General features: G+C 38.2%; 1 protein-coding gene across 3 annotated transcripts in view; it reads left to right on the top strand.

Moving 5' to 3' along the window:
• Positions 1-916: 916 nt before the first annotated feature.
• The window catches only part of LOC145767090 (NACHT, LRR and PYD domains-containing protein 12-like), a 34,791-nt gene continuing 10,802 nt past the window's right edge, over positions 917-24,905 (top strand). For all 3 annotated transcript variants that reach the window (XM_082578842.1, XM_082578841.1, XM_082578843.1), the window contains exons 1-3: positions 917-1,086; positions 12,615-12,704; positions 23,886-23,945. In XM_082578842.1, the coding sequence (XP_082434968.1) occupies positions 996-1,086; positions 12,615-12,704; positions 23,886-23,945 (241 nt within the window). In that variant the 5' untranslated portion in view covers positions 917-995. The remainder of the gene's footprint in view (positions 1,087-12,614; positions 12,705-23,885; positions 23,946-24,905) is intronic.

Genomic DNA, 24,905 nt, shown 5'->3' with positions numbered 1-24,905 from the left:
AGACTTGCTCCTGTCCGAAAAAAAGGCGTCCACAATTGATGTTTTGTTCTGCACCGACGTTTTACGGGATGGCGCCAACACACAAAAATATTCATCCTCGGAGTCGTGACTGGTGTTGGTGTCACTCTTCTCGGTATCAACCTGGTTTGATGTCTCAAAATGTTCCCAAAACACCGAAAATTTGCAACCAAACCGATTATATAGCTGCTTGACCACGCCAGCGTTGCCAAAAAAACGTGTATTTTTTTCACTTTAAATTAAAAAGTAGCGGGTAGCGGAGTGCGACTAAAAAGAAGTAGCGCATCTCCCGCTACCGCTACTTTAGAACAAAAATAGCGCCGCTACTCCAACTAAAAAGTAGCGCCACTACCGCTACTTTTACCAAAAATGTAGCGGCGCTACTGCCCACCTCTATCCACCACCAGAACTCAGTACAATACGCTGTCGTCCTACATGGTTAGCTTGACTTCAGAAATTAACAATTCTTCTGAATAATACTGAGTAAAAATGAATACCGCTAAGTTAGATTAAGTAACAAAAGTGAGTCAGGAATTATGGTTAAGAAGAATTTTAGTCTTGATTGGGAATGTGCTACTGTGAGCATTGCAAACGCTGTGCACAGCCATGCAATGTAACATCCCCGCAAATCTACGTGTCCATGAAACACTAGTCAGAATACGATTTGGCATTCTTCCAAAAATTCATTGCTTACAATTTCCTAAATTCCATTCCCTAGATTTTTAAGCGAGACACAGGATTGCGCTAAAAGCCTGCAGTATTTTTACAAATCAAGTGGATTCCAGCGCATGTGACCTCAGAGTGCTTGGGCCCTACACAGTCGTTACGAGCCGCGGACATTAACTCTAAAATTTGTCAAGCTTAAGAAAAAACGTAGCTTTTTTTTGTTTAAATCAGTGATATTCTATGTGATGCTGCTATGTGTTGAATGGAAACAGTGAACAAACTACCAAGGTGATCAGTGTTTTGAGTATACAATGGATGATGAAGAAAACTGTGAATCCAGTAACCGTCCTGATGACAATAATCTAACAAACCCTTATAATGACAACTATTCTCATGGAACAGGTAGGTAAATTTTTGTAACATTGGGCTATATTGTATATTTATTACACTGGTCAACAAGATTTTCTATGCTGAAGATGTTTCATTGGTTTTGAGGTGTATTTGGGTTACGGAATCCAATAATGATGTTGTTTTTATCGAGTTTCAGGCCTTAAAACTCGTATTTTTTTCCGGCAGCCATTGTGGCCTACCGGGAGCTCCTACTCAGCGGCCAAATCTGCGCGCTTGGGGGCCAAAATACAAATAATGATAGCACAAGTAAATAGAATTAAACTTGCAACAATGCTAAAATGATCACTTAGGGTTATTGAAGTCTGGGCGACGTCCTGCAATAGAATCGTTATACCACGCAATAACTACTTTATCAGGACCATCTAACGACACTAAATTGTTTCAACTGCTCAGGAAATTGTTTCAACTGCATTACCGAATACCACCTTTCATGAAATCTGACCATTTATACTGTTATGATGTCACCATTGAGGGTGTGAAGTCACTAACCCACAGCGGGAACATTTCTCAACTATGACACATGTTTTCCCCTCGGATGTCAACTAACCTAGTTTTACTTTTTAACAACGAATCAATGTCCGACAACATTGCATCGACATAAAAACGACAATATTGCCAGCCACTGTAAATTAGTACAATTTTGGATTAACAGTTAACACTTAAAATGAACGTCGGGAATTACAAACAAGACTTAGTCAAACAGGCAGATGAGCGAAAGTTTTTTTAAAAACTTTATTCTAGATCATTTAATAGCAGAAATTTCGTCTTGTTTTTGTTCAGTTATGTTCGTTTAGTACTGCTCTATAATCATGCAAAAATCGCAAACCTGGGACTTGCTGTTTCGCGTCACGGTAATTAACGCTATTACTCGCGCACAATGGATGAATGCGCGGGTAGACTATAGCTGGTGATCGCAGCTGGATATATTCCATAGCCTATATATATACAATAGCAAATGTTTCCGCACAATACAACAGTGGTGAACTGGTGATTATAACACGCTGACCTAATTCTGTGTCACTCTTTGATACTACATATTTTCGACAGTTAATCCACGCTCATTCTATTGCAAAATTAAATAATTAGCTGGAAGAAACCGGCGGCCAAACTTGGCCAACTGAGAAGGTAGCACCGGCTGGTCTGCTACTATTCGGCGAGTCCGATTCAGAGAGTTTCCTATTCGGAGACAGCCTTTTTTGGAGAGTTCCCTATTCGGAGATTTTTTGAATTTTTTTTAAAAATTATCAGGTACCGTAGCCTAATTATCATTGCCGTTTTTACATCGTTTTAACGTTGCTAAACGTTGAAATTTACCAAAGAAAACCGGAGCAACAGAATGCTCACTCCACAGAACAATTAGCCTCAACTCCAAATTCCTATGCTATGTTGACAACTTGACGTGTATTACACTGTATTGTTTTTGATATGATGGTCACAAATAAAAACAATTCAACTGAACTGACATGACAAATTTTCATTTAATTGTTCGAACATTTTATTTTTATTTTTTTCTGCACGATTTCAATGTTTAGCGACGTTAAAACGATGTAAAAACGGCAATGATAATTAGCCTACAGTACCCAATAATTTTCAAAAAAAGTTTCAAAAAATCTCTGAATAGGGAACTCTCCGATAAAGGCTGTCTCCGAATAGGGAACTCTTCGAATCGGACTCGCCGAAATGGGCCATTCCGAGCACCGGCGGTCATTCAAGCACTACTTAGCGGCCATGGCCGCCGGCTACTTTAAGGCTTGAGTTGGCTTATAGTTTGTGAGATATTTTTAAATTTTAGGTTCAAAAATGATAAAAATACGGTTACCATTTTATATATACACAGGCCTCGAAATTTGTACTTTTTTCCGGCGGTCAAGCATGTCCTACCGGACTGGCCCTTTCAGCGGACATATAATATCTCAACCGGACATATTTTTTGCACAAAATCACACTACAGTATTGTGTAGTCGTGTTTGTGGAAGAAGATTTTCTACAACAGAATAACTCTGCAATGATTGATGGCTTAATTAACCGACCCTATTTCTATCAGTATCAGCGTAAATAAGATCGCCACATTCGCCTAAGCCAGCGTTTCTTAACCTTTTCTGACTTTAGCACCCCTGTAAATAGGCCTGAACAGTCTAGCACCCCCTAACTATCATTAACATACGACTATACTGCAATGCCGGATAAACGTTTAGTAGAAGCCGAAATTTTGACATGCCTGCAGATCGCTGGCGATATATTTTGTAATGAAGTCTCTTGTTGTCTAACAAACTGTGCTGTTGTTTGAACGAAGTTGATGCAGAATTTGGCATTTGACTTTCATTCACCATTATGTAAGTGAATCAACTCTCTTAAAACAACAGAACAGTTTGTTAGACAAGAAACCTCACTACAAAATATATCGCCAGCGATCAAAAAGCATGTCAAAATACGGGCGCCGCCATTAACCTTTGGTGAAGGAAAAAAGCGATGTACAAATGCATCATTTGTTTATTCTTCAAAAGTACTCTTCAGGGATACACGGGTCCTAAAAAAACAAAATTTCTGTGTTTCAATGCGCGCAATTCACGCATGGTGAGATTCTGCAGGTGAATACAAAACTGCAGGTATGCACCCACCAGGGAAGTTCGCACAAACTAGCCTACTCAGGATCAAGTTGCGCAGGGAGATGACTACAATAACAGCAAACCAGGTATCAGGCTACTTCGAAACAGCAATTATTGATATGACAACTGCTGATACTGGCAGAAAGACGAAAAAATGCAAAAAAGTAAAATGACATTTTTTGATATTATGCTGCATGCATTTAGCACCCCCTCCAGTCTATTCCAGCACCCCCAGGGGGTGCTAGCACCCCCGGTTAAGAAACGCTGGCCTAAGCACGTGCTGAACCCAGCTGAGACTTGCTTCTCTGTGCCGTTTCTTTTTAACAAACGATCAATGTAACGCAATAATCCTCATTGTTTAAATTAGAATACATATCCTGCCGAAACGTACAGACAAATTTATTTCAAGGTAATATTGCAAGGCGTTGAAATGATGTAAAAATGGTTACTTTTGTCATCAACTCGTTAACCATGCCACTCTAATGTGATCTTTAAAGCAATTGTCTGTACTATTATTGTTTCAGCTCCGTATTTGTTCGCGTTAAACAAACAATTGTAACAATTCAAATTTAAAATATATTTTTGCTGCATTAGCCCTATTTCTGTCAAGAATTTTGTGGCGGTCATTGATGACCGACCAATGAGTCGGCTTCGGCAGACATTCGAGGTCATTCCGGAGGTCATGTCCGCCATGACCGCCGGATATTTCGAGGCCTGTATACAGCTACTGCAAAGTGACTTCGGACCTTTATACCAAAATTTACACCAGGTTGGTAGTTGTGCGTTTTACATCAGATCATACCACTAACAATAAGGATTGTGACTAACAATGCGAAGATTGTGAAAAATGTGAAGAAGGTTATAATAATGCAATATGACAAATTATTAAGAAAGGTCGATAGTTTTTATTAAAAAATTTCATTGTATACAAAATGCTTGTTTTTCTTGAAAATTTAGAAAGGTCCGAAGTCATTTTGCGGTAGCTGTACACTGTATTTGGCTGTGCAAATTGTTCATCGTTCTACCAAGCATTTTTTGGTTCATCAGAAACTTATTTTTAGAATTTGAATTTTCTCAATAATTAAAATAACCAACTAATTGAAATATCAAAAATAAACAGAGAAATTGAATATTTTTTGTTCCAAATCCAGCATTTAGGTTATTGTTGATCAAAACAAAATATAGCTGAACATCATTACTAAACATGGAGGGTAATATTTTTAATTCAATTGAAAAACAACTTGATTCATACACTAAAGGGGTTTTGACCAGTAATAGGTGGTCAAAACTGTCCGGTTTAAACCAGGTTTTAACCGGTTTTAACCGATCAACTCTGAATTAGGGATGGGCAATTCAGAATACCGAATCCAGAAGGATTCGGATCCTAAACTATCCGAATCCAAAACGGCAATAAAACCGGGTAATAAGATTCGGTTTTAAAGATATGCATAAGTCTTGTGCAAGCTGTCAGCTGGAGACAGTGAACTGAAAAAAATGTGGTTTACCCACGCAAACGTTCGAAAACATTGTGCACGCGTTGTGCGCGCACGGCGCATGAAACTCTACGTCACTCGCTCGCATGAGCAATCAAAGAAACTAAGCGTGCAATTTTCTTCACGCTTTGTACACATGCACAATCGTGCAATGCTTTTTTTCAATCCACGTGCGTATGCGACTCTGCGATAGTTTGACCGGTGGGCGTAACAACATTGAGCAGATGCCCCCTGCTAAAGGAGTTGGCTCTGAAACACCTCAGCATACCTGCCACATCAGCATCTTCCGAGCGATTCTTTTCGACCGCGGCTTGACGGAAACTAAGCTGCGCTCCCGTTCAGCGTTGCCAGATGGGGAAATAGAATATCAAATTAAAAAATTCTGGTGAAATTTACAGGTCTTTATTGCCAAGCTTTTTGACATTGGAACCAGATAACTTTTTGGTGAAATCTGGTGAAATTTTCCCTACTCAATTTTTTTCAAGAAAGTTTTTTAAACTTTTTAGCAATAGGCTATAATTCCTGCTCGTATAGAAAACGTTTTGCAAGAGATTTGCATATGGATGATGGCAGTGTCTTATGTCTTAAAAACTATTTGTATTTAAGCGAAATTGCTTTATTTAGGGTCAGGGCCGTAGCCAGACCGTAGAGCAAGGGGGGGGGCAATTTTTTTTAGGGGGGGCCGAAAAATTTTTTTGGGCAAAATCATTATAATTGTAGCTGTTGCTCAAGAATGTTGGGATTTTGCCAGGGGGGGGCGAATTTTTTTCAGGGGCGGGGGGCGATGTCCCCCTGGCCCCCGGCTGGTTACGGGCCTGTTTAGGGTGTTTTAAATATCTGGTGAAATTTTAGTTACTTTTTGTTGCCAAGCGGCTTCCGTCATCTGGCAACACTGCTCCCATTTGGCTGGAAGTCATTTAGAATGCCTTAATGTGTTGCATTGCAACAAACATTTACTTTGATTGTGTAGCTTTTGTGTCTGAAATTTTTTACTTTTTGTGTTGCTGGAGCCTGGAAGTTAATAGGATTCAGTATTCTGGATTCGGTTTAGTATTCCGGAATAATTCTGGAATAGTGAATTATTCTGAATTGCCCATCCCTAACTCTGATGTACAGTAGGCTATATCTTTAACTTGATGTACCAACATATGGAAACATATGTGGAGACCATCTGTCAACAGTAGCATTACCGGTTGATGATGATGATGACCAACTTAAAAGGCCATCTGCTATGATTTTATTTCATTCTTGTACTATTACTTCTAAACCATGCAAAGTTATGTTGAGATGTCGCCACTTGTTCCAATTCACATATATTATAGCAGAGATCAAGAAAAATTGCCAAAATTGAAATCGAATGACAAGTGGTAATGTTATTTAAAAATACTTATTGTTGCGCTGACACCAAGGTGATGCCATTGTTAATAGAAACTGAATCAAGTATATATAAGTAGTGTAGTACAAGTAGTCAAAACAAGAAACTATCTCTGTTAAAAATATTGTGCTGTAAGATATTAGTTGGTTGCCGTAGCAATGCCGTATATACATCATCATCATCATCAACCGGTAATGCTACTGTTGACAGATGGTCTCCACATATGTTTCCATATGTTGGTACATCAAGTTAAAGATATAGCCTACTGTATATCAGAGTTGATCGGTTAAAATGTATATGCCTTGAAATGGGGTCTGCTACTATTCGGTGAGTTCCTAACCTCTAACCCTTAACCCAAACCCTAAAACGATAATGATAATTAGGCTACGGTACCCAATAATTAAAAAAAAAAATTAAAAAAATCCCTCTTTAAGGGATCGGACTCACCGAATCGAACTCACCGAAACGGGCCATTCCGCTTGAAATGTACTCTAACATCAGGATCACAAACAGTGATTGTGGTGCAGTGGTAGTTGCACATTCCAATTTTAAATCAAAAGATACAGTGTATACAAACTAAAAGCAGTGAGTGTTAGTTGCCATACAACCTATGTTGTAACCCTTCTTGCAATGTTAAGGATGCATGTTTTCTAAAACAGTGGTTCTTTACCGCAGAGGGTGCCACAATTGATGATCAACCACTTCTCATGTGAGGCATAAGCTCTATAACAATATTTAGTCTTTTTGTTGTGTACATTGGTTTCAATGTTCTGTACTAGTTTTTGCAGTTCACATTTTTTTTTAGAAACTAGGAGTCACTGGTAGGGTTAATGGTTATAGGCTACAGATGGAGCTTTTGTCACGTTTGCTTTGTAATTTCGCTTCGTTGTATTTAAAAAAGAATAAAATCAATTTAGTGCTAGTATTGCATTATTTTTTTTGCGAAACCCTTGGCATCCAAACCTTTGCCTTTATTAAACCTATTAAGTGTGTCTTAAACTTAGTTATCAATGTGCTCAACTTTACCAAAGCTGGGGGGTTATAAAGCTGTAGCTTTTTGCAGTCGTCTTTATAATTATCTGTGTAAATGTAAAGACATAGACTCTGATCATAATAGTTTGATGGTTGTCCAAAGAAACATGCTAATTAAAACTTTGATATTCAAACCTTTCTTCTGCCAACTTGAACTTGGAGTTGTGGTGCCATTAACAGAGATCTTATAGGAGTCTGAAAACCCTATTAGGCAGCAATGGCCCTTTGTTACCCCTATGTTTAGAATGGCATCACAACTCCCAAATTCAAGTTGGCAAAAGAAAAGTTTCCAAACATTACAAATAATTAAGTTTTAGAGAAATACTTTGATTGGTTTGGGTGGTAGATGCATTTGAAAATTGAAAAAAAAACACTTATACGGGGAAAAAAACAGAATTTTGATGAGATGTTGTTTTTACTATTGAATTGTGTAGTATAGTTTATAATGAACTAGCACAGCAATTTTTAGTCTTCTACCACAATTACAATAAAAGTTATGTGGCTCTGAAAATAGCTGAAATTGCTATTCGCTACCCCCCAAGTCAAAATGAGGGTAGTGCCCGAAATTCAAATGGCCGCCATAGGGAAACCGTTTGAGATATTGATCTAAACCTTAGGATTCTTTCGTTTGGTAGCCAAAGGCGTAATATGACAACTTTTCAGCAAATTCTGAGAGGTACCATAGGCTAGGCCAGTGCTCCGCAACCTTTATTTACTCACGGCACACTTAAAAACTCTTTAAAGTTCTGCGGCACAATTCGGCCGACACATACTCAAAATGTAAAAAAACTATAGCTTAATTTATTAATGAGATATTTGCGCTTGTTTCAATGCACAGCACAGTCGCTGTATGTTCGGCTCAATATTTGAAAGAGCAACTCGAAGTTCACCATCAATTTCTTTTAAGCAGGATCTTTTATCGTTTTTGATCAATACCAAAGTAGAAAAACTTTGTTCACACAAATAAGTGGTGCAAAACTGGAGCAGAATTTTAATAGCAGCCTGCAAAATTTGCTTACATTCTTCTTCAATTGAAATCCAAAACTCATCAAGTGGAACATCGCTGAATTTTAATCTCAAAGTTCTATCATTTCGTAGTTCAAGAAAGTTTTCTCTAACAGGCAAAGTTAAGTTTTGCGTTGATATTTCAGCATTAGCCGCAAAAGGATTTCAGATCCAATCGTATTGTTCCGTGTTAATTGTGAAAAAGTAATGGTCATATTTCTCATGCAACAAAGTTAAGTGCTCTTTGGCCAAATCAAACACCAATTCTTTATCAATACTATTTAGGTTGCTTCTGGGAAACATTTTCAGTGATCCCCTTTTTACCTCGTTTTTCCAGAGTACTATTTTCTCTTTAAATCCTCTTATCTTGTCAGAACATGTCAGTATGTTTTCACCTTTGCCTTGCATTTTGATATTGAGTTCATTCAAGTGTTCAAATATGTCGTCCATGTATGCAAGTTTGGCAATCCAATGATCATCTTCAAGATGTTTATACAAATCATGGTTGTACTGATTTAATAAGAATTGACTTATTTCATGCCGTAGCTCGAAAAGTCTTGCGAGAACTTTTCCCCGGGAAAGCCAACGCACAGAAGTGTAAAATAGCAGTGATTGATGTTCTGATCCCATTTCTTCGCATAGCAATGAAAAAATTCTTGAATTCAAAGCTCTTGTTTAAAAGTTAACAATTTGGATACAGTCGTTCATTGCTTCTGTCAGCTCCGTTGGCAAATGTTTGATCATCAAGGCTTCCCTGTGTAAGCAGCAATGCGTAAGTTGAATGGCTGGATTTTGACGTTTTACCCATGCAGCAAAACCTCTTCCTTCACCCACCATTGCTGATGCACCATCTGTGCAAACGTTGATGCAGTTATTCCAATGGATACCATGGGCTATGAAAAACTCGTTGGTCACTCTAAAAATTTCCTGGCCAGTCGTTCGTTCTGGAAGTTCTTTGCAAAATAAATACTCGTTTGTTATGGAGTCGCCATTGACAAAACGTACTACACTTAACAGCTGTGCTTTTTTGTTAATATCTGTTGTTTCATAAATCTGAAGAGAAAACTTCCCAGACGTTTTTAGTTTATTAATTAGAGTTTCAAGTATATCACTAGACATATCATCAATTCGTCTTTTAATAGTTTCTGCAGACAATGACACTTTCCGTACCTCTTCAACTTCCTTTGGTCCAAGCATCAATCGAACAATTTCTAGGCAGGCTGGTTTTAAGAGTTTTTCCCCAATACTAATGCGGTTTTTTCTGTTGTGCAATCAGTTTTGCTACGTGATAACTAGCTTCTAATGCTTTTTCCGAAATTGTGAAAGACGATTTCATAAAGTGTTTTTGCTTTCTATTTTGACTTAAAATCCGCTGAAAGAATTTCTTATCCTTGTTGGCATAATTGACATGTTTTGTTTGTAAGTGGCGGATAAGTTTACTTGGAACCATTGCTTGATTTGCAAGTTGCTCTCCACAAATTACACGTTGTGGTTTTGGAGCTTCTTTGTTACCACACCAAGTAAATCCAAACCGAAGGTAATCTGCTTTGTATTTCCTCTTTAAAACCTTCGGTCTTTTTGCAACATGGCTTGTACTAGGTATGCTATCTGGTTCTATTGATCTTTTCAAGAACTTATCCATTAGAGTTTTAGTTAATTTTAGTTTTCAAGGATTTTCTTAAGGACTGCAAATGAATTAGCTTATTTGCTCACAATAAAGCGAAGCTAGAAAAATACAAGGAAACAAATACGAAAATTTTTATTAAACACTGTTGACTGACAATTCGAAATGACCTATCCTGACTTCTAAAAACAGACTAACCACGTTAACCAGCCTTTTTTTAAAACTAGGGCTGCCTTCCCATTGCGAAAACTTTAATTGTAAATACAAGGAAACAAATACGAAAAGTTTTATTGAACACTGCTGACTGACAATTCGAAATGACCTAGCCTGACTTCTAAAAACACACTAACCACGTTAACCAGCTTTTTTCAGAACTAAGGCAGCCTTCCCATTGCGAAAACTTTAATTGTGAGTCATAAAAACATCATAAATACACAGTGGAAAGTCTAGCTGGAGTTTGAGTTGTCTTGCAGTGGTAAAGCGCGAATTTTTAAAACACAAAAACTCCTTTCTTTTCAAAAAGTATGTTCTGATGATAGTTATCCCGCGGCATACCTAGCATCGCCTCGCGGCACACCGGTTGCGGAGCACTGGGCTAGGCTATACAAGATATCTTCGTATTGGCTGATTTGATATGGAATGACCCAATTATGAGAACATAAAAACATTGTGAGAGGTCACTAAATGTTATTGGATTCACCCAAAATTTGGCCAGGAAGTTTTTTTCCAGGCAATTGCAAAGATTAAAGGGATGTGCACAAAAAAAAAATTTTTCCCGAAAAATTAAACAGACTAATATATTTTTGGATTCAGCACCCTAAAATCGTTGACATATCTCCAGCGTCAGAAGAACATTTTTTTTTTAGCTTTGTTATTGATACAGCTTTTGTCACTTTGAAGACGACTTTTTCAGTATACATTTCCAAAAGCACAGGTATTTAGATCCAAAGCTTATAAATATCGAAATAAACTGGTAAAGTCAACTGAAATTGTGAAAACACTGTTTGTCTTACAACCTAAAATGAAGACACCAAATTAATGTTTTTAACAAAATCATCTGCATAAAATTTGGACCATTTCAGCTTGGTTTTAATGCAATTTGTAATTGTAAATAAGGATATTCAGATAATATGAAACCAAGGAACTTTCAGAAATAATTAATTAAACTACCATTCAACGTTTTATAAGCAGAGAAAACTTTTTCTCAAACCGTAGAAAATTTTCATTATCAGATCACCGCTTCAATGCGTGATGGAAATCTACAGATAAATATGCATCAAGTTTTGCAGAGTGCAAAAAACAGTGTTGCAGAACGCGTTTTCGAATATTAAATTCTCATCAGTGCAACTACGTTTATGAACGCAATAACAACGGTTAAATTTAAACTCAATACAATACATTACAAACATTATAAGGACATATTCTCAGTGTTCAATTGAATATTAATAAATCCAGAGACATCAGAAAATCACTTCCCGCATGCAATTCCAGACCGACATTACTCGCTTAAGGTTTTTTTTGTTAAAACAAACTTAATGTCCAAAGCAAAAAAGCCATCACAATGAACATCTACCGAAGAATACTAATTTACAGTACTTAGATAAGCACTGAAAATTAATAGATGGTATTGTTAGTTAAAATTCATAGACGGTATTGTCTATTAATTTTCAGTGCTTATCTAAGTACTGTAAATTAGTATACTTCGGTAGATGTTCATTGTGATGGCTTTTTTGCTTTGAACATTAAGTTTGTTTTAACAAAAAAAAACCTTAAGCGAGTAATGTATCTGGATTTCTGGAATTGCATGCGGGAAGTGATTTTCTGATGTCTCTGGATTTATTAATATTCAATTGAACACTGAGAATATGTCCTTATAATGTTTGTAATGTATTGTATTGAGTTTAAATTTAACCGTTATTGCATTCATAAACGTAGTTGCACTGATGAGAATTTAATATTCGAAAACGCGTTCTGCAACACTGTTTTTTGCACTCTGCAATGCTTGATGCATATTTATCTGTAGATTTCCATCACGCATTGAAGCGGTGATCTGATAATGAAAATTTTCTACGGTTTGAGAAAAAGTTTTCTCTGCTTATAAAACGTTGAATGGTAGTTTAATTAATTAAATAAGGATATGTTTCATTATCGTTGTACTACTCAGCAACCTAATTAATGTGATTCGCTGTAGCTGCTCAAAAAATGTTCACCCCCACATGGTGTAGATTACCTCATTATAAAGCTTTATCATAAATACAATGTGCTAATACTTTAGTGATTTCCATATTAATTGGTAAAATCCAGTAGTGTTTTTTTCGCTCTTATTCGTTGTAATATCAGATCCTGTTGGTAGAAGATGTTTTACTTGAATTTTTTTATTACAGGTCTTGGTGATGCTACTTTTGTCCAAAGCCAATATTTTTTTTCCAACTGTACCGTTCAAAATTTGGATGCGGGGAACAAGACTGTACAACGTAATTTCAGCATACTGATAAACTAGAAACATTTCTGCAGAGGTGGGCAATTGGGCATCCCCTGCTTTAAAAGTGGTGCCTTTTGCTGTCACTACAATATGCCAAACTTGCTACCACTGGTGGTAGCAAGTTTGATGTTTTTTGGTAGTCGATGAAAAGTAACACGCTCCTACTTCTCTGACTAAAAGCAGCTGGCGATTCCCCTACTTTACTTTTAGTTTTATGCGCTACTTTTGTTTTGAGCCATGGCCAGGGGCTCAGAGAGGAAGGAAGTCGGTCAGCTTTGCCCCTCGAGCATAACGTTGCAAGGGAAAAAAAGACTAGTATTTTGCTTTTGAGGGGTCTCGTTTTTACTAGGTTACTAAGGTATAAATGTACCATCTAATAATAAACATAGTTCAAATGAACCAATGCTCCTTCTTTTTCCTATATAATCATTCCCCTAACCGCGAATTTTTGGTAAAATAACCCGAAACACGAATTTCAAAATAAACAGGCTAATATTTGTTCAAACTCAAAAACTGAAATGGCACAGGCAAGAAGATTGCTATCCCTATTTCTGCACTAAAAGTTAGACCAAAACCGCTTTTCAGATTTCAGCAATCAGCAAATGTTTGACCTAGTCCCAAAACCCTGTCCCTAATAGAATTGAAAACTTTTGAAAAAAACAAAAAATGTGTCAAGATGATGTCACAATGCAAATTAACATCAAACAGCAAGCGCTAATACTAGACTACAAAAAATAATGAAAATGTTGCTTCAAATGCTTTGTGAAACTCAGCCTGAGAACTTTCATTGCCTCCCTTCCACAAAGCAATTATTGTATTTTAAAGTAAAAATTAAAAGTCATATTTTATGATCAAAAACAGAACATATGACTTTATAACGACTGACAAGCTTCGATGACTTCAACCACTCTTTGGCCATTCGTTTGTCTCTTTTCTGAGAGGTTTCTCTTAAGCTTCAAGATAAACCGTGACGCTGCAAATTGCAAAATAATGTGTCAAGATGATGTCACAATTCAAATTAACATCAAACAGCAAGCGCTATTACTAGACTACAAAATTAATGAAAATGTTGCTTCCAATGCTTCGTGAAACTCAGCGTGAGAACTCTCATTGCCTCCATTCCATAAATCAATCATTGTATTTTAAAGTAAAAATTAAAAGTCATATTTTATGATCTAAAACAGAAAATGTGACTTTATAACGACTGACAAGCTTCGATGACTTCAACCACTCCTTGGCCATTCGTTTGTCTCTTTTCTGAGGGGTTTCTCTTAAGCTTCACGATAAACCGTGACGCCGCAAAGCAACCAGATAATATATTATATATGTCACCACCATTTCGAACAGCTAAACTTTCGCTACCGTCGCCCACTTTGGCCGTCGCCCACTTGGCTCGTCGCCCACTTGGTCCGTCGCCTACTTGGCTCGTTGCCCACTTGACTCGTCGCCCACTTGGTCCATTGCCCACTTGGTCCGTTGCCCACTTGGTCCGTTGCTAGGGGTGTTCAATTTCGATTTTCGATTCAATTTCGATTAAGGTGATATTCGAAATTCGTTTTCGTATCGGAAATATTCGAATTATAGCCGCCCTTTCGGCTGAACGCGGTTGAAAGTAACGCGAGTGACGCAAAATCTGTCTTGTCGCATTTTGCAAGCGAAAAAAGACTTCGACGCATGCGCACGTGCATTGAGGAAAGTCGTGTGCAACGTCGTTGTCTTCCACGCGCGTGCAGCCAACGGGAGGTGTCAGTTCTTCCGATTTCGATAGCCCCGACATTGAGCCAACACAAGCGACGCCATCAGGCGATGAGCGAAGACGCCAGACCACTCTGACGGAACTCTTCTCCATGGGCAGGGTCCAAACGGAAGACTCCAACAACAGTGATGATGATGAAATCAGCTCAATCTCAAACGAGATTTCCTATTTTATGAAGCAGAAGCTTGCTTCTGGGCAAACGCAAACGAAGGCGAACTACCGCTGCTGAAAAAGCTAGTCGAGAAGGTGTTTGTGATCCCAGCGACCTCGGCTCCAGCGGAGCGACTGTTTTCAAAAGCTGGCCTGACCGTCACGAAGCTGAGATCCTGACTGAGGGGTGACCATGTCGATCAGCTTGTGTTATTAAACACCAACATGGGCCTGGAGCTGTAGACGTTATTTTGTGTTTTTTTTTCGCAAATTTTAATGGCGTTTTTTCGTGTTTTCTAGCGAATTTTCATGGCGTTTCTTTCAATAAAATCACATTTTGCAGTGTGGTGAATAGTTGTGATATTCGAAATCGAAATTCGAAAATCGAAAATAAATTGACTTTCGAATATTCAAATTAACGAAATTAAACACCCCTATCTGTTGCCCACTTGCCTCGTCGCCCAAGTGGGTATCGCCCAGTTTGTCTCGCCCAGTTGTCGTGTATCGTATTTTTTATATTGTTTCCCTACCAGTCCTGGTTCTCCTGGAGGCCATGGCCAAGACTTTTTGAATCCTTCACCATCATTTATTTTATGGCTAAAAACATTATTTACTTTCAACTAACTCACACCTTGACGACCATTTTTATTGAGTGTTTTCACAACTCAGAAGCAACCTTTTTGCTACCTGGCACTGGGTCGCAACCCGGTGGTTGGATTGCCCTGATATAGGCCCACCCTTTGTCAGGTTATGGTTATGCAGCAACAGGGCTGCAATTTTTGCCTTTTTCGGTGACGAGGTCACTCGACACGCGCCATCACTATTTGACAAACGCCGTGCCTTACGGAAAAAAAAGGAAAAAAACTGAGAGAGGACTAAACGTCGTCAGGTCGAGGAACAATCGGGGGGGGGGGGCATCACGTGATGCAATCATAAAAAAGCTGACTTACGTAAACTTTCTTGCGCCAGGTACCTCAAAATAAGGTCTAAAAGTGACGCTTCACACAAGAAACTCCCAAGGCGTCCACTGCGGGAGAATGCTTTGATCGAAGTTCCAACGCCTGGCATCAAACATTTCGCAACACACGTTTCGTGCTATTTGACACAACGGGTTTCTTTTATAGATGAAGTAACCTAGGCTACGTTGAGTTGTCAACGTCTATGCCAGTTTGTATTTCACCGTTTCAGCCAATTAACAATATTGCTCTGGTAGAATGACTGTTGGATACTTGCTATGAAAGATTTTCACATACATAGAAAACAGCCTAGTTTCCAACCAGATGTTCAGAAATACAGATGAAAAAAGCCGCTATTTTTATGGAAAGGAGTTCTCTTCCAGAACATTTTGAACACTGCGGGAAAATGCTTTGATCGAAGTTCTAACGCCTGCCATCAAACATTCCGCCACACACGTGCTATTCGACACAACGGGTTTCTTATATAGATAAAATAACCGAAGTAGGCTACTTTTAGTTGTCAACGTGTTTGCAAGTTTGTATTTATGTCTGACTTATGCACTTGTTGTTCCAAGATTGCAGAAATGTTTTGCAATGTGAATAAAGAATAGTAGACAGATAAACACGGTTGCAACTCGACTTTCTTCCACTAAAAGAGTTCTGTGATTACGTAAGGGTCCATGTCTTTTAGGCGCAGACAGTTAGGTGCCGGTCAAATAGGCACGCACACTGTGGCGTCTGGATATTTAGGTGCAGAGCACTGTGGCGCTCGTTCATTTAGGTGCTATTTCTAGTAAAGTCTGCAGACTGTATCAGCTTGGCAGGTAGAGCAATGCTTTTCACACAAAATGTTATATTGAACAGAAAAACATGTTTTGTTAATGCGCGTGTGGAGATGAGGTGCGAGACAACGCTCTACTACTCTTGATATTAGCACATCTCCACAGGACATTTGCTATGCATCCTGAACACAGGTTGCAGCCAGATGGAACCTTACTTAATCTGTTATTTTTCGCAATTCTACTGGGGATGGATAGGTCGTGTGGTGAGTACGTATGAGACAACGCTCTACTATATGAATACACTTCTATAGGGCGTATGAACCCTGGCTACAAGTTCCAAGCATAATGGTGCCACTTTGCTCGCTATTAAACTTAGTCGGGGTTTTGACGGAAAACTAAGTTACTCTTCACTCAAGCCTACCACCGCTTGAATATAGGCTACGTTATATTTTTTACTGATGTTTAGTGTAGTTAGTATTTGACTCACTAAAAGTGAACTCAGTCATGTTCTTAAACTTGAATAGTTTATTGATAAAGTTTTCGCCGACGCAAACCTGGACTAACAACAAATAAATACCGAACACGCGCATTAAAATACAATATATTTTTCTGTTCAATATAACATTTTGTGTGGAAAGCATTGCTCTACCTGCCAAGCTGATACAATCTGCAGACTTTACTAGAAATAGCACCTAAATGCACGGGCGCCACAGTGCTCCGCACCTAAATATCCAGACGCCACAGTGTGAGCGCCTATTTGACCGGCGCCTAACTGTCTGCGCCTAAAAGACTTGCTCCCTTACGTAATGGGCGATTTTTCACATTCACAAAAGCACCCAACCTATCTAGCAAAACCCGTCGTTTTTACATTGATTCAACGTCTGCAGACGCTGAATCTGGTTCTGTGCAGCAATTGCTAACTGAATCTGGGTGTGTACACGGATATGTAGCAATTCATACTTTGCTACTACTTTTGACAACTTATTTGTGTGAAACAGCCTTTTTTGCACTTGTAAGTGTGAAGACAAAAGCTTGGATAAACTTGTGAATCTGACATGCGGTGTGTATTGTCTTCAACTAAGCCATGACTTAAACTGCAGGTTTAGAAAAAGCAGCTACATTCTTCACGTTTATCCGTGGAAAAGCAAATTGTGTTTTACCTAATTTTTTTGACTTATGGTATGTCTGATGGGAACTGAAAATAAACTTTGTTTTATAATACAAAACAAGTGAAATTTATGTAAGTGATGTCAAGAGGGAGGCGTATCCCAAAAACTTAAAAAAAACCTGGTTTAGAGGGTTGTGTCTTCGTTAATATAACATATATAATATTTTAATTAAAGAAAAAAAGCAGAACTGCAGAACAAATTCGAAGAAATAGCCCAAAAACCCACAATCATCAATGTTTTTCTGCAGTTAAGTTTCAGAGTTCGCCCAATGAAAAAATCGTTTGTTAACTTATGCCAGTATTTCCTACCAAGAATCTCTGAAAGCAATGTTACCGGTAATTTTTTTCTGTTTTAATCATGAAACTAGCTTGTAGCAAAATTTCAATTCAAGCCAATCAAGTTCCTATCCTTCTATCGCTACATCGGTATAAAAGCATCATCCGGAATGCCATCCCTACTATTAAATAATTGTAGCACCACTCCCACTATTGCGTGGCAACCTTTAGCCTATACACAGGCCTTGCCAACATGCAAACCTGTCATAATCGCACCCGTAGTAGCCGATGAAGCTTTGATTTTGAACTTCAGGCTAAATGTGCTTTATATATTTCTTTGAAGTAATAGCTGAAATACAATTGCCCAGGTTTGATCACTGAATCTCACATCACTATAAACTCCTAGTCTAGTTCCATGTAAAAAACTTGTAATTTTTTTATCTGTTGCCAGTATTGCCAAATGTTTTTCGGATTTCCAGCTCAAAGTGCCAAAATCTAGCAAATATTTGTATATTTAAATAGCTCAAAATCACCCAAATTGTACACAAAGACTGGGCTATACAGTATTTATCAACTACTACTCAGACTATCAATCAATACCGGCGATTCTGGCTGCTATCAATCCAAGCAAATCGACTTCCAGTCAAATTTGAAGGTTGCATGTTGGCATGACCTGTGTATGTAGGTCACCATGCAGTATTGCTACTAAAAAGTTGTAGCAGCACGCTATTGCCCACCTCTGTATTGTGTCTGCTGGTTCTGTGTTGTCTTATAAGTTATAACTCTTGCACATTTTGTAAGTTTTAATTGATTTTTTATTCTTTAAATTATATACACCAGTTAGCACTAATTAAAACTGTTTTGTGTACGTAGGCTATACCGTAATGTAAATATATGTAATGGACATCGAATAGTCCAGAAGAGCATCCGCTTATGACTAGCTGTAATTATTACAGCAACATCCCGAGCACATTGGTTGTGGGGATCCGAGAATGATATCTTAATTTCTATTAAGTTTATTGTTTATTTTATATATAAGTTTATTGCAAAAAAAAAGCTCTTCAAATCATCAGGGCACATTAACTCATAAAAGTTACAACCAAAAGATGCCTAGCTAACCGGACGTGATGATCTTAATCACATTAAACTACCATTGATAAAATTAAACTACCACTGCAACGCAACTGGTACCATGACTTTTAAGAAAAAGGATTCCGTGCTGAACTGACTGAAAAAAATGCACCACCCTATGACTGAGAAAAACAGTTCTGATTCTGGTTTAACGCTAGACGCGTTGGTTTAAGAGAAACCCAGTGTGATTGGAATGCTCCAAGCGATGCACCTAAGCGCAATGCACCTAGATTTAGAGATAAAACATTATGTGGGCGATATCAGCTAAATGTGGCTGATACAATGACTGGTGCAAATAGAAAAATGCTCTTTTTTAAAACATTTAGTCGTAATAAGCATGGCATATTTTCATTAGGCCTGTATTATAGTACATGTCTGCAAAAGTTTATTGACTTGATTACACCTGTCATTTCAAAAATCATGTTGTAATTATCATTTGTATTTTGTGTATCCTTGGTTACAGGCATAAACCATATGAATCAGTGGCATCAAACTCAAAATTAATACATAAATCAATTTACCAAAGATATATATAACTTGCAAATTACAATTCATATAACAAAGCAACCCTTTGATGAAAAAATACTATTTAAACACTCGTAACACTGTCAGGGTTGCCAGGTAATCTTGGAGAATATTATTCTGAGATTCTGATTTTTTAACACAAATAACAAAAAGTGTTTTATTTATGGTCTTTCTGAAGAAGCACTTGTCACTGGGATTGTGACAGCTTTTTGCACAAACAGTAGAGTTCGTGAAAAGCTTCCTTGTATCCTAAGGTTCAATTGTCATCCTAAGGTTGCAAAGAACTCTAAGACTGATTCAGGTTTATGTGAACCTTCTTTAGTCTTGCGTTCAATCAGTCTTCTGGCTTGGTAGAGTTCAAGCAAGAGATCATCAGAATTGCCGCCACTGGGCTTTGAACAATGCACACCTGGTTTGACACTTTTCTTAAACTGATTCTTAAAAAACATTTCACCTTTTGTCCTTTACCCAGGATGTAGTAAATTGGGTGGATGTAGTTGCTAAGGGAAAGGCGGCCGAGAGAAAGGATCTGTTCATCCTACTTGCATCAATGCCGAAGACTTAGTACAATAAAAATCTTATCTTCTCATTTTCTCAGACTCAATAACTGAGTATGGATGGGACTTTTATCTTTTCTGGAGAGCAACTAGTTGAATCTCCCCATCCATGACAAATATACCTTCCCTTGTTTTTTGAGTGAAATATGGTTGATGTATTTTTTCAGCATCGCCTTTATAGGAAAAGGCAGTTGTTGCTCTCACATTTCTGTTTTATTTTTTGAGGGAAGTCAATTTTTGGTGACTCAGTGCTCACTTTGGAAGAGTATAACGTTTGGACTTAAACTTCTAAGCTATGTCGCAATGAGTAATTTCGAGCAGAACACACAGGGAATTTATGTTACTTTGAGACACCGTTTGATGCAATGGCAATTTTTGTGAAGCATGGAATTAAAGTGCATTGATCAGGATCTGTTACAAGTTCAGTAAAAGACACCAGTATTGCTTTTTGGTGTGTTGGTTGCCGTATATGCCTTGTAATGTACTCAGAGGTGGGCAGTAGCGCGCTACTTTTTTGGTAAATGTAGCGGTAGCGGCGCTACTTTTTAGTTGGAGTAGCGGCTGCAGTAGCGGCGCTATTTTTATTCCTAAGTAGCGGGAGAGGCGCTACTTTTTTTCAGTTGCACTCCCGCTACCCGCTACTTTTTAATTTAAATTGAAAAAAATGCTTGTTTTTTTTGCAATACTGGCGTGGTCAAGCAGCTATATAATCGGCTTGGTTGCAAAGTTTCGGTCTTTTCTAGCTGATGTCAACTTCTTCGGCGAATGTCTCCGTGTGATGAAGCCTATCTGCCAGGCTTTAGACATTCTCCAGGGCGAGTCCAAGGCATATTACGGAGTCTTGCTTCCAACCATCACAATTTGTGGGAAGAAGTTGACCGAGATCAGTGATCTTGTGACCTGTGAGGAGTTGAAAGTGAAAGTCTTTGAAGGGGTGAAGAAACGATTCAACAAGTGCTTTAACAACATGAAATGCGTAATGGCATCATGTCTTCATCCCTCCTTCAAGACGTCGTGGCTACAATTTCTGCACTACGTTTCCACGGATGATGTTGACGCACTGCGAGAAAAAGTCAAGACAGATGTACATCGACTGTTGCGGGAGACATCAAGCCTGGTAGATACCGAGAAGAGTGACGCCCGAGTAGCGGTAGCGCGCTCTACTTTGGCCGGAGTAGCGGTAGCGCGCGCTACTTTGGCCGGAGTAGCGGTAGCGCGCGCTACTTTAGCCCAAATAGCAGTAGCGGGTAGCGCGCTACTTTGGTGCCCACCTCTGAATGTACTCTAACACCAGGATCACAAACAGTGATTGTGGTGCAGTGGTGGACGCCTGGACGGTGGTTGTACGTTCCAATTTATATCAATAAGTACAAACTAGAAGCAATGAGTGTTAGTTGCCGTACAACCTATGTTGTAACCCGTCTTGCAAAGTTAAGGATGCATGTCTTTCTAAAACAGTGGTTCTTAACCGCGGCAGGTGGCACCCCCCCTAGGGGGTGTCAACCATTTTTCATGTGGGGCATAAGCTCTATAAAAATATTTAGTCTTTTTGTTGTGTACGTACATTGGTTTCAATGTTCTGTACTAATTTTTTGCGAAACCATTGGCATCCAAACCTTTGCCTTCAGTAAACCTATTAAGGATGTCTTAAACTTAGTTATCAAAGTGCTCAACTTTACCAAAGCTGGGGGGTTATAAAGCTATAGCTTTTTGCAGTCGTCTTTATAATTATCTGTGTAAGACTGTAAGTGTAAAGACATAGACTCTGATCATAATAGTTTGATGGTTGTCCAAAAAAAACATGCTAATTAAAACTTTGATATTCAAGCTCTACCTCTGAAAGGGTCGTTGAACAACGAAATCCAGTGAGCTTTAGTAACTTGGATGTTGCACTTGCACACGATAAGTTTGAGAATACAAATCATGCAACAACTCATTCTAAGTGTTTTGAAAGCAAAAATCATGAAATAGTCTCCAGATATAGAGGAGAACCTGGAAATCCAATTTGTCTTGGAGTTCAACCCCATTGTCTCATAGGATATTGCTTCGAAGAACTGAAACTCAAGATTATCATTCTATTTACTCACTTGTTTCATTCTCAACTCGGGATGTTTAAATACTAACAGTGCTCTGATCCTCATGTCTTGTCAAGGTTAATTTTCTACTGCAGTTGCTGTTAAGAATAAGGACAGGCTGAAAGTTGAAAACTTAAGCTAAGTTGTGCAGTTTCCGGAGTTCAATCTCACGTTATAAACCAAGTTGCTGAGAAGCAAATCATGTACAGTACGAGATCAATAAATATACAAAAATAAAATTGCTTTTAGTGTTTCACTTGTTCAAAATTGGAGAGAGGGGTGTGCAAAGCATGTAATCATTGCTAAAGAGAGGCGTGTCTAAGAAAAGGTTAAGAAGCACTGTTCTAAAACATTTTCATTTCTGGTTACCTAGGAATATACTTTAAAGAGTTTCTGTGTGATAAATAGCATACCGTCAACCGGGGCTACTTTGATACCCGGGGTAACTTTGATCACTTGGGGCTACTTTGATCATTGCTCAAAATCGCCTGAATTTTTTTTTGTACATGGATAGACTCTTCATGTATACATAAATCATATTTTTGTGGTGGTAGATCCCATGAGGGTTCTGCAAGAGAGGTCGGAACAGGTACAAAATATTAAACTATAGTATACAATAAGAAAATAAATCAATAGCTTTTTTTCCTTGGTCTGAACCTTAAAACATTTGACCAGGCTAACACTCACAATAGTATTTCAATAAGATTTAATTTATGTTATGGAACCGGTTTTCTTCCATTAGAAATCGTCAGCATAACTGAGTCGAAATAAAAATTAGCCTACATCAATAGATGATGTCAGCACAACTGAGTCGAAATAAGAATTAGCCTACAATATCAATAGATGTCAGCACAACTGGACCAAAAACAAACGAAAAATTACAAATTAATTAAATAAATAAAAATGTTCATGACCTCCAATCCTTTTTGTTTGTTTTTGGTCCAGTTGTGCTGACATCTATTGATATTGTAGGCTAATTCTTATTTCGACTCAGTTATGCTGACGATTCCTAATGGAAGAAAACCGGTTCCATAACATAAATTAAATCTTATTGAAATACTATTGTGAGTGTTAGCCTGGTCAAATGTTTTAAGGATCAGACCAAGGAAAAAAAGCTATTGATTTATTTTCTTAGTGATATTGCTTTCTGTATTAGGTAGATCGCCCATTTGAGGAAGTGTCATAGTACCAGATCACCTTTTTCAGTTGGTTTTTCCCATTTTTGATCATAGTATACAATACATGTATATTGTATGTACTATTATTACTAAAGTATAATAGACTTAATGGTGATCCTGACGGATTACGGGCTTTGATTATTATGTAGTAATTAATTATTGTTTAAAAATTCCAATTTTTTGTGTTTCTGAGGGGCTACATGGTTATTTAACCCCACGGGCTACATGGTTATTTTACTAGATTTGGGCCTATGATCAAAGTATTTTGATTTAAAAAAAAAACACAGGTAACATAGTGATTTCGAAAATCACTATGCATACATCTATAGCCAGGATACATAATGTTATGATAAAACAATAACCCATCAAATTCTCTTTGGTTATGGCCCTGATATGATCCGAAAACGCTGAAAATTGATCAAAGTAGCTCCGGTTGACGGTAGTTTGTCCTTTGAAATAGGATTGTAGTTTTAGGCTGAAAGTTTGGCTCAGTATGTTTATATAATTTTGCAGCTCAAGTTGTAATTTTTGATCTGTTCATGGGTCATAATATATTCACGTTTATAACAAGATGCAAAACGTTTTCACCAATTTTACAGCAGGTTGTTTTACATTTTAGTTTCACAACCTAAATCTACTTCTCACATTGAAAATGAAAGCCCAACAACAATACCGAAAAGTAAGTATATATATATTATGTAGGAATCTGTAATGTCTTTATATATATATTTTGTCACACTGTTAGACAATCCAAGTAAACAACAGAATTTTCAGACAGTTGCATAATAAACTGTGTGTGGGCAAGGTGAACTCTGTGTTGCGCACAGTAGGCAATCTATTCATTTCCATCAGTCATCGCCCAGGTTATCAACAAAAAATTTTACAGTTGGTGTGGTTCTCTTGTCGTTGCAATCTTGGGAGCAACGGTCTGGTCAATGCAAATATTAAGCTGCGCTCACAGGCAAATATCCATATGGAAGTCAGCCAACCAACAGTGTATCATCTGAGGGCAATTCAAACATCCCTTGCAATACCGTCCGTATCTACTACTGTACCTACTGGCGAACACAACACTAGAGAGGAGGCATCATAAATCAGAGCTAGACTAAAAGACCTGCTCCAACTTTGGAGCGGCCATCACTCTAGTGTCCAACTGTCCATCGCTGTCTCCACCTCACAAGAAAAACACACACCTACCGACTCTATGAGGAGAAGGAAGAATTTATTGAACACCGGTATCTTGTCCTGGTGGTAGGCCACCAACTCCGGATGTCTCTCGACGAACTCCAGTTACCCACCCAAGCAGCTACAGAGCATATGAGATCCATCTTCAAACGTGCGTTGTGACACAACAACAGCAGTTGTCGAGCTACTCTACACTCTTCTTTGACAAAAATGTGACCTGGCATTCACTTGGTGCCCAAGTCATCATGGAACAATCAGAAATGAGACGGCCAAGGAGGAAACCAAGAGGAAACGACGTGGCACTATGCAGCAAAAATAGCACTAATAAAAAGATTGATACCACGCACTTTCACATAGCACAAGCATTTGCATGAGACGTATGGTGAGAAAGACTTATAGCATCAACCAATGGTTGCCGACTCGCAAGAAGCAAGTCACGATGAGCAGACTTTGC

This window comes from Aplidium turbinatum, chromosome 3 (genome assembly GCF_918807975.1).
Source record: "Aplidium turbinatum chromosome 3, kaAplTurb1.1, whole genome shotgun sequence".
In the NCBI taxonomy this organism is placed as follows: Eukaryota; Metazoa; Chordata; class Ascidiacea; order Aplousobranchia; family Polyclinidae; genus Aplidium; species Aplidium turbinatum.
The sequence above is the reverse complement of the archived record's forward strand: the minus strand, read 5'-3'. Positions and strand labels throughout refer to the sequence as shown.